The 9033-nt window shown below is 35.4% G+C and overlaps 1 protein-coding gene across 2 annotated transcripts in view; it reads left to right on the top strand.

Annotated features, from left to right (window-relative positions):
* The window catches only part of LOC144966431 (uncharacterized), a 34259-nt gene that overhangs the window by 7294 nt on the left and 17932 nt on the right, over positions 1–9033 (top strand). For both annotated transcript variants that reach the window (XM_078902913.1, XM_078902914.1), the window contains 5 exons: positions 751–923; positions 1845–2087; positions 4661–4884; positions 6893–7038; positions 8185–8333. In XM_078902913.1, the coding sequence (XP_078759039.1) occupies positions 798–923; positions 1845–2087; positions 4661–4884; positions 6893–7038; positions 8185–8333 (888 nt within the window). In that variant the 5' untranslated portion in view covers positions 751–797. Of the gene's footprint in view, positions 1–750; positions 924–1844; positions 2088–4660; positions 4885–6892; positions 7039–8184; positions 8334–9033 lie in introns of those variants that run through there.

The following is a 9033-nucleotide window of genomic DNA, read 5'->3' as shown; positions in this document are numbered from 1 at the left end:
AGCAAAAAAATGTTGATATTAACTCTCTCATTAAAAAAGGAATATGTACACGCCATACATTTTTTGCTCGGCAAGACAAGTTGCACAACACAACATTTAGTTTTCATAACTATAACAAGAATTTTTCTACAAATTTTGTGGTTTACAAAAGAAATCTGAAGAAGAAAAATATTGGTTGCATCGTAATGGATGTGATGATTATCCAATAGTTGGTAAGGGCAGGTTTAATCACATTTTTTTTTCTAAATCTAAATAAGATCACTCTTCTTTTTATTTTACACAAGCCGAAGTATACAACTAATTTGTCTGAATTGGTAAGCACTTTTAACTGACAGGGAAATCATTCTTTTGTAAGTCAGCAGAAATTAAAACGACGCAGTCAAAGAGAACAACGATTTAAACCTTTGCATTATTATCAATTTTTCATAGCATATAAAATAATAATGAACAAAATTGAATATAACAAAAAAAAGCAAAATATCATGCACGTAACGTTTTGGGTTAAAACCCTTCTTCAGCCAATAACAAGCTTATTTAAAAAACCGAATACATCACGTAAGATCCTTTTCTTGCGGACAGCCGTGCTAAACACTTCTCTGCCGCCCGTCTGGATTTTAAGTGATGTATTTTATGTTTTTACCGTTTTTTGTTGTTGACTGAAGAAGGATTTTTAACCCAAAAAATTCTGCGATTGGTATTTCGTTCTTTTTCGAAGCCGCAAAATTCATGTTTGTTAATTACTGTTTCCAGTCCACAGCTTCTAGCAGCTTTGTATCACGTTGACCACAGAATACACAATGAATTCTAGAAACATGTCTTGGCTGTTGGGTTTGGTGATGTTTTCGGTTGGCATCGTGTCTTTGACAGAAGCTTCACGAGCGGAGATCTTAGAGAGACTATCCACTTTGGTGGAAAAAGATCAGGTGATTGTTTCTTTATTATTTTAATCAATGATATATACATTTTAATGGACATTTCTTATGGTTATAACAATAATCAAAGTTTTTAAATGTGTTAGATAATTATATTCTGACAACAGACAGTGGCCAAACAATAGTTTCATCGGAAGAAAATCACTGTCATGCTCATTTTGATTCGGAGTATCACAATACTACAATATTATTTAATCAAAAGTGTTGTAAATTAATAGATTTTTTATCACTTTAACCCTTCGTTATTGTTTGGAGGGTTTTTTAAAGTGTTTTTTTTTTTTTTTTTTGGTTTTATTTAGGTGGGCGTGGGGGGGGGGGGGGTATGGAGGTCGTTTGTTTGGGATTATTGTTGATTTTGGGTTATTTGGGGTTTTTTTCGGTTTGCTACTTTCTTTTTCTATGTGGGAAGAAAGAAAAAATAATTACCAATTTATGAATCATTTAAAAGAATTAAAATCTCTTTGTTTTAAAATTCAAATTAATCGATTGCATTAATAAAATTGTCAGATCAAAGAAAGACCAACGGTCTCAAACCAAAAAGTGTCTGAATCGATGTGCACTTATTTGTAGGTCTGATAACTCAATTCATAATGAGCTCATTGTTGTAATGGAAATTCTCAAAAAATAACGCAAAGTATTGTCCATTACAACAATGTTAAATTGCGTTCTGATGTCAGACCCGCATATATGAACGGTCGATTGGAATGGATCGGACCACGAAATGTGAATTTAGAATTCTTTTAATTTACAAATGCAAACTTCAGGCTTTTTAAAATACAAAAAACTGTATTAATTCTCCATTGTAACAAATTAAATTCAACCCCAAGTTCTTAGCTCATCCCGATAAAATACTGCTTTAAGACAAGGCGCCACATAGAAAAGTTTGTGAATTTATTATCTTATTCTTTTTAGATCACTACAGCCAACCCATTCGATGGTGGTCCCGAACAGAAAACACAATTTGAAGGCTTATACCACACTTATATTCATGTTAACAGCCATGGAAAATGCGAGCAGTACATGATGAGAAAAACGGCTAGGATACCGATGATTCAGTCTTTCCTGACTGAGTATGTCGTCGTATTGTTGTTTGATGCCTTCCGATTCGGAAAAGCTCCCCGACCGCCTCAGAAGTCTGTAGAAAGAATTGCAAAGGTAAATATTTCAACTTTCAATATTCTCAATTAACATGAAAACAATAAAGATATGAAAATATCCAGGATGAATATAATATGTTAAATAGAGAGCATTTTGTAAGATTTTTATACACCGATGCTGAGAATCAAATCGTATATCTCTTGCATCATAGCAAAATGTGTTATAGTGTTATCCTTTGAAGCATAACCCCTAAAAAATTCTCCGAGAATAGTGATGAAATACATTGGCATCTGTCTGTCTCGGAAGAAAATGGAAGTTTCATGCCTGGCAAAGCCGTGATTGAATAACAGCGCCTTATATGGCTAAACAAGCCGATTTGGGAGCGGCAGATGCTTTTGCAGTTACTGCAGGTGAATCCCGCTTTAGCTTCTGCGGTTATTGCAGCTGATCTGTCCACATCCGGAAATAAGTATCAAAAATCAATGGGATTTATAAAGTAACCAAGACTTGGAGAAACTCGAATCTTGAGAATCTATTCTTTGAACAAAATAGATTGGGGATTAACATTGTTCCGTACAGCCAGGGCTAAATGTTTATCATCAGGTACAGAATTACTGGCAAATCTAAAAGTTATAAAACTATTTTCAGCAGATTGATATACACGTAACTTGTAAACCTTTCTTAAATTAATGTAAATTTATTTGGTTCAAATGGTTATTTAGAATATCTGCTAGGGCGTAATCATGAACCGTTTGAAAAACAGCAGAAATCAGTTGGAGAGGAAATAGGAAGAAGACGATGGAGGTGGATTGGACAGACCCTTAGAAAGAATGACTCCACTATAACAAAGAAAGTATTGATCTGGAACCCTCAGGGCAGAAGACCAAGGGGAAGGCTACGAGGAACATGGAGAAGAATTAAAGAAACTGATATACAAAGAAGTGATAAGACATGGAACGAGATAAAAAAAAGTTAGCTTAGGATCAGAGAGGGATGGGAACTGTTTGTCTGTGGCCTATACCCTGACCCAAGGTGAAAAAGGCAATGATGATGATGATGAAAAGTGAAAATAGCATATCAATTCTTGTACGTTTAATGACTTTTGTTTTTTTGTTTGATTGATTGAATGTTTATTTTTTAAATGTTCGATATTGTAAAGGATACAGTTCGCAACAACAAAAAAACCCATTGAGAATCACTCTGTTTATTTTTCAAAAGTTATTATTATTTTTCAAGATGTTGATTTTGGTTAATTGATGTAATAGATTTGGGAAGACGTGAACATATTTGCAGATCTGATAACGCAAAGTGTTATGGGTTTGTTGTTGTAATCAAAGTACTCTCAAACCAACGCAAAATATTGTCCATTACAACAAAGTTAAAACCCGCCCATAAGTTCGGTTATCAAACAGGAAAATATCCTGTGCAACATTTTTGTATACTTTGAAATCTTAAGATGACACGGATGTGTATGGTGACAGCTTGCAATGTAGAATGTTGGTTTTAAAATTATGACTTTTATGTCTTCAAAGATTACAGTTAAAGCCTTTGTTTTGTGAATTGATTATTGTTTTTCGTTTTGTGTGGTCCCTGTGGTTTTTTAATTGTTATTTAGGGGAATCTTAGTCAGGTATTTAGCGCAATTTTTAAAATTGGCACGTTTTTGTTAAGATTTGCATAAGAATTGTGTGCGTGCGCAGTATTTTATTCCATAAGAAAGCTCCATTGTTCCTCAGTGATTCGCATGGCATTGGTAGAAATAACCGTCACGACTGTGTATGTATCATTATTTTGTCATATTGTTATCATGAGTGTCGATTAAAGATTGACCAGTTAAAAGGGTCTTTTAGGAAATGCATAGGACTTTACAATTCCTTCGTTGTAGAGAAATGGAATGACCAATCTCTTTTTCCATTCACTATATTATAGTGACATTAATCAACTTCATTGTAATCAGTTAAAATGTGGAGGTCACCTACTTTTGACAAGTGTGTTAACCTTGTTATATACTATCTCATAACTATGCCAAACCGTTTTGCAATCGGTCTAATGGTTCAGGCGCCATAGGCATTTAAAGTCAAAGGAACAATTCTCAATCTTTATTTGTCGCGACCTGTATTTGTAAAAATTTCCTATTCTTAATTTCTAAAACTGAGATTATCTGAAAAGAACGGGTGCCAAAGTGGTTTAATGATTGCCGTGCTGTCACTGCTTGTCGAGATCGAATCCAAGGCGAGACTTATAATAACACGTTTTCTCAGCAACTTTCTTTGCACATGCTAAAAGTCTTATTAATATTTGAAAAAATAATGAATTGCCAATGTTGCTCAAATCTTGCACTATGCAAACAGTTACGTCTACTTCCTTTATTCCTTAAAAATCGTCCCCTCGGTTACAATCTACCATATTTCAAGATTACACATATGGGCTAATGTTTTCCAACGCAGGTTTACGTAGGGTCTACCTTATAATTTGAGAACATCAAATTCTGCCCTTTGGTTACTACTTCATTGGAACGGCAAAACCTAAAATGATATTTTTATTTTAAATAACTGTCGGCCAAATGGCATGTTTCACTGTTAAAAAAGCACAAAAGATAACAATTCTTGTCTTTTTTATTTTTTCTCCAGATGCTTCGAGAATTTCTTTACAAAAATATGCCATTCAATAACTCGATAGTGACCTTCTACCCACAAGTCTATGACGAAGAGCACGATTTCTGGAAACAAACATCCACTGGCATGGTAGAGTTTCTTTATAGTCTAAAACGTTTAGGCTTGACTCCGGACAAAGCTGCTCGACTTCTTTTGGGTGACAATATTCCTCCAAGTATGGCTGGAGTTTTCAAACCAGAGTACGAAAAATAAGATAATTTCTTTATTTCGATTTATCATCGGTAAAAATGTTCAGTGAGAAGCAAAATAAAACACAGAAAGGGAGAGATTTAGAGCAGTTCGTGGCAAAAAGAAAGAGAGAATTTTCCCCATTCACTTTAAATGCAAATAGCACCTATATTGTGAATGGAAAAAGAGATTGATCATTTATTCTCTCTACCTAAAAGGAATTATAAAACCCAATGGATTATCTACAAGACCAAATATATCGATGTCAACTGTTTGCAGGGTTATTAAAGATAATGTCGAGGGATTCCAACTACGCGAAAGAAAGAGAGTAGAGTGATAAAAATGTGGATACGGACCGATTGAATGTGGTTTGCTTCTCTCACCAATCGTAACCTATTATTTTATTTGTAAAAAGGTGTAAAATGTTAATCCATTTAAAGGGGAAGTTTTGAAGTGCTTTCAGGTGCAATTCATTCGTGATGGGTCAGTCATAAGTAGAAAAATTTTAAGGGAATTTCCAAACCTTAGTCGATTATCGATTATCGGCCAAAAATCTGTGACTCATCTTTGAGCAAGCAAAACCCTGTCTTGGGCAATGTAGTAATATTTACTGACGAGATTGCAATGTAGCTCCATTCTCATTTACTATAACTTTTGTATGAATTGCTGTCACCGATCACCACAGTCTATAAATTACTGCATATAATCAAAATAATTTTTTAAGAAGTTATGAACGTTATCCACTTGTTTCCGATTGCGCGAAAGCGTGTTCACTTGTCGACAGTTAATATCATGTGATTTGATTCATCAAGGCAAAAGTAAGTTCAAATATGAAACGGAACGAAATATTATCGATAACAGATGTGTTGCTAATTTCCTCTTTGGAAATCTTTTGTCTTGAAAGTATGAAGGCTGGTATTTTACCTGCCATCGTGTACTAAAAAACGTGATGATTGTTACCAGCACAAGATAGGCGAATTAGTCAACGTCCTTACAACTCCACTTCTAGACAAGAGATAAGCTAGTCAGAGACTAGAAAACGTTCATGAAATCCGATTTTAGCTAGTCGCTTGCTCCGCTTAGGCTTACGACAAGGAAGCCATTTGCCAGACTAGTAAATGACAAAATTTAGTCCTCCTACATGGAATTCGGCCCAAGACTCCTTAAAAATTTTTTTATTTTTAAATAAAAATTGTATATGATATATATATATATATATATATATATATATATATATATAATATATATATATATATATATTTATGAGTGTTGGTGGGTACTTGTAGGTACGAAAGTGCTCGATAATGGTGGTTAGAGCTAATATATAATGTAAATTTTCACTCACATTTTTTTGCCGAGACGACTCGTTTCTGTGTTCCTTACACTTCCTAAGTCGGCATGGATTATGCCGACTGAGGAAGTGTAAGGAACACAGAAACAAGTCGTCTCGGCAAAAAAATGTGAGTGAAAATTTACATTATATATATATTTATATTAGTTCATGATAAATTGATATACATAGATTATATAGAGTGCTCGACAATTAATGAGCGATTTATATCTATTATCTCACCTTTAAAACAATCTTTTATTCTCTACAAATTGGCTGCCCCGAGAAAATTGTAAAATGGCAGTAACAATTTTGTCGTCGAAACAATATTTTTTAAAGGTGAGATTATATCTTTATATATATATATATATATATATATATATATATATATATAATATATATATTCTTTCTAATGTGTGAACTTTATTTCATAAAGCGTGACATGTAGCTAATACCTTAACTCATATTTGTAAAATTCATAATCATTAATTAAGTAGAGTTGGCATTTCCTTTATTTTTATTGTGGGGGGGGGGGGGGGGGCGGGGGGCGTTTAACTGTAATTTGGTTTCCCAAACTGAGATAAGATTTTGATCCATATTATTATATCATTTATAATCCTGCATTATCAAGAACTTGCATACACTTGAGGTTAATAACTTGTCTCTAATGTTCTTGTTTTTGCTCATAGTAAAATTGGTGGAAATAGGAACCAGCCCGCTGATTTTGACTCCACTGCCGTTCATCTTTCTTTTGGCGCTTTCCTGTACCTTTACCGGAATGAATTTCCTGAGGCCTGGGATATATGGAACAAAAACAACCCCAACATCACATCCGGTAAAACAAAACAAAAAATAGAATTAGCATGTGTTAATGATCTGACATGAAGTAAAATATGGTGATTGAACTAAGAACAGACACCAATGCACAAAATGGTCAATTAAATGTGAGACTGTGTAGTCTTGCGATATGACACTTACCATCAGAGCGGTAGGTCCTGGGTTCAAGTCTCGCTCTGAGGGGCACGAAGTTGAGTGTTCGGAAAAGGCTCTTCACTTTCTCTCACCACATTTAGGTGTAAAATTGGTATCTGGCCGTTTAGAGAGTTTCTCTGTCGAGAAAAATATATCGTCTCATAGGTGTCAAGTCTAGTCAGTTCTACATGAAAGTTATGCTGTTTGCTAGGGACCCCTTTCAAATCGCATTTAGCAAGTTTAGTGATTATAAATACTCAAGTTAGAACTAGTTTTACGTTCTGTAAACTGATTTCACACGAGCAGAAGAAAAAAATAAAGCCACTATAACAATAGACGAAAAGCAATAGAACAGGTACAGGCTTATACATACATCGCTCAGTACATCACAGAAGATGGCAGATCTATTGCAGAGGTCAAAAGAAGGATCAGCATTGCCAAAACAAAATTCATGAAAATTTGAAAGATACTCACTAGCATATAAATATCAACAGAAACAAAAGTACGTAAGGCTGAATGTTACGTGTGGTCCACATTCCTGTATGTCTGTGAGACATGGACCAAACGAAGGAAAAATTGGATGCCTTGGAGATGTAGGTGTACCGCAGAATTCTGAGACTACCATGGACCAGAAAGAAATGAAACATTCTGGGTCTAATTGATGCAGGCCGAAGGTCCAGAAAACTGTTGGCAGAAGTTAAAATGAGAAAACTAAACTATTATGGACATATTCGGAGACACAACACCACCCCAAATTTATTGCTAGAGGGAAAAGTAGGTGGCAGAAAGGCACGAGGCAATCCAGGGAAGTCCTGGATAGGAAATTTGGAGGCAACAACTGGCAAAATGATAACCGACTGCTCGGTAATGGCCCTTGAGCGTGAAGAATGACGTTCCATGACATTCAACCTCTGTTGGGAGACGGAACGCCGACAAGGTAAGGTAAACTGATTTATGATTTCTTTTTTATTTTATTTTGTGGACACAGTTTACCTTTACATTTTTCTAGTATTTGATGCAGGGAAGAAATACGCTTATCGGCCTTTCTCCGACGACCCTGATGACAGCTTCATCGATACCAGGTCCTATTACATCTCCAGACACTTCATTGATGAAGCAAAGAGACAAGGACGGGATTTGGTCCTACTGACTACATGGGTAAAGATTTACGTCTCCTATGCTCATTAATTTTTTTAGAGAGTTTTACGGCGCATGTGACGCATTTAGGCCATACCAGGGCCAAAATTGACTTCAATTGTTTAATTTTCTGTTTGATTTTGTAAAGGGCCGAAGTGCCCAGTCGTTAAGTGACCAGGAAGGCCCCATGTTCAAGCAGGACTCGACTGTTACGGCACCGTTCGCCTGCTCACGAGAGGGACGTTCTTTATAATCGACGTTATTCACCGCTTTAAACAGGTGCTATCAAAAGTACTATCTATCTGTCTTCTGGCATTCCTCAACTCACTTCATTTCTTGTTATTGTCAACATAAGTGCCTGCTCCACTCACTTGTCCGGAATTTCTATTTCTCGATTTATCAGCAGCATTTGACAGTAGATCTATATTTAGTTTGTATGACTCGAAAACCTTTGGTATTTAGTAGACGCTTTCATATGAATCCAGTCTTATCTAAAATATTCCCGACAATCCATTGTAATACGGGATGTCAAATCAGATGAACAATGACTGACTTTTGATATTCCTCTGGCTCGGTTCTAATCCCTGTTCTGGTTCCATCTAATTTGCTACCACCTGCAAATGTCATCCACTAATAAATACCAGCTATCTTCGCTACGCTGCAGATGACACACAAATGAATGACTCTGTTTCCATAGAAATTATTGACAGCAATTTCGTTT

Source organism: Berghia stephanieae, chromosome 2, assembly GCF_034508935.2.
Source record: "Berghia stephanieae isolate SIO BIC M18660-M18661 chromosome 2, UCSD_Bste_1.3, whole genome shotgun sequence".
Taxonomy (NCBI): Eukaryota; Metazoa; Mollusca; class Gastropoda; order Nudibranchia; family Aeolidiidae; genus Berghia; species Berghia stephanieae.
This window is presented reverse-complemented; position numbering and strand designations above follow the sequence as displayed.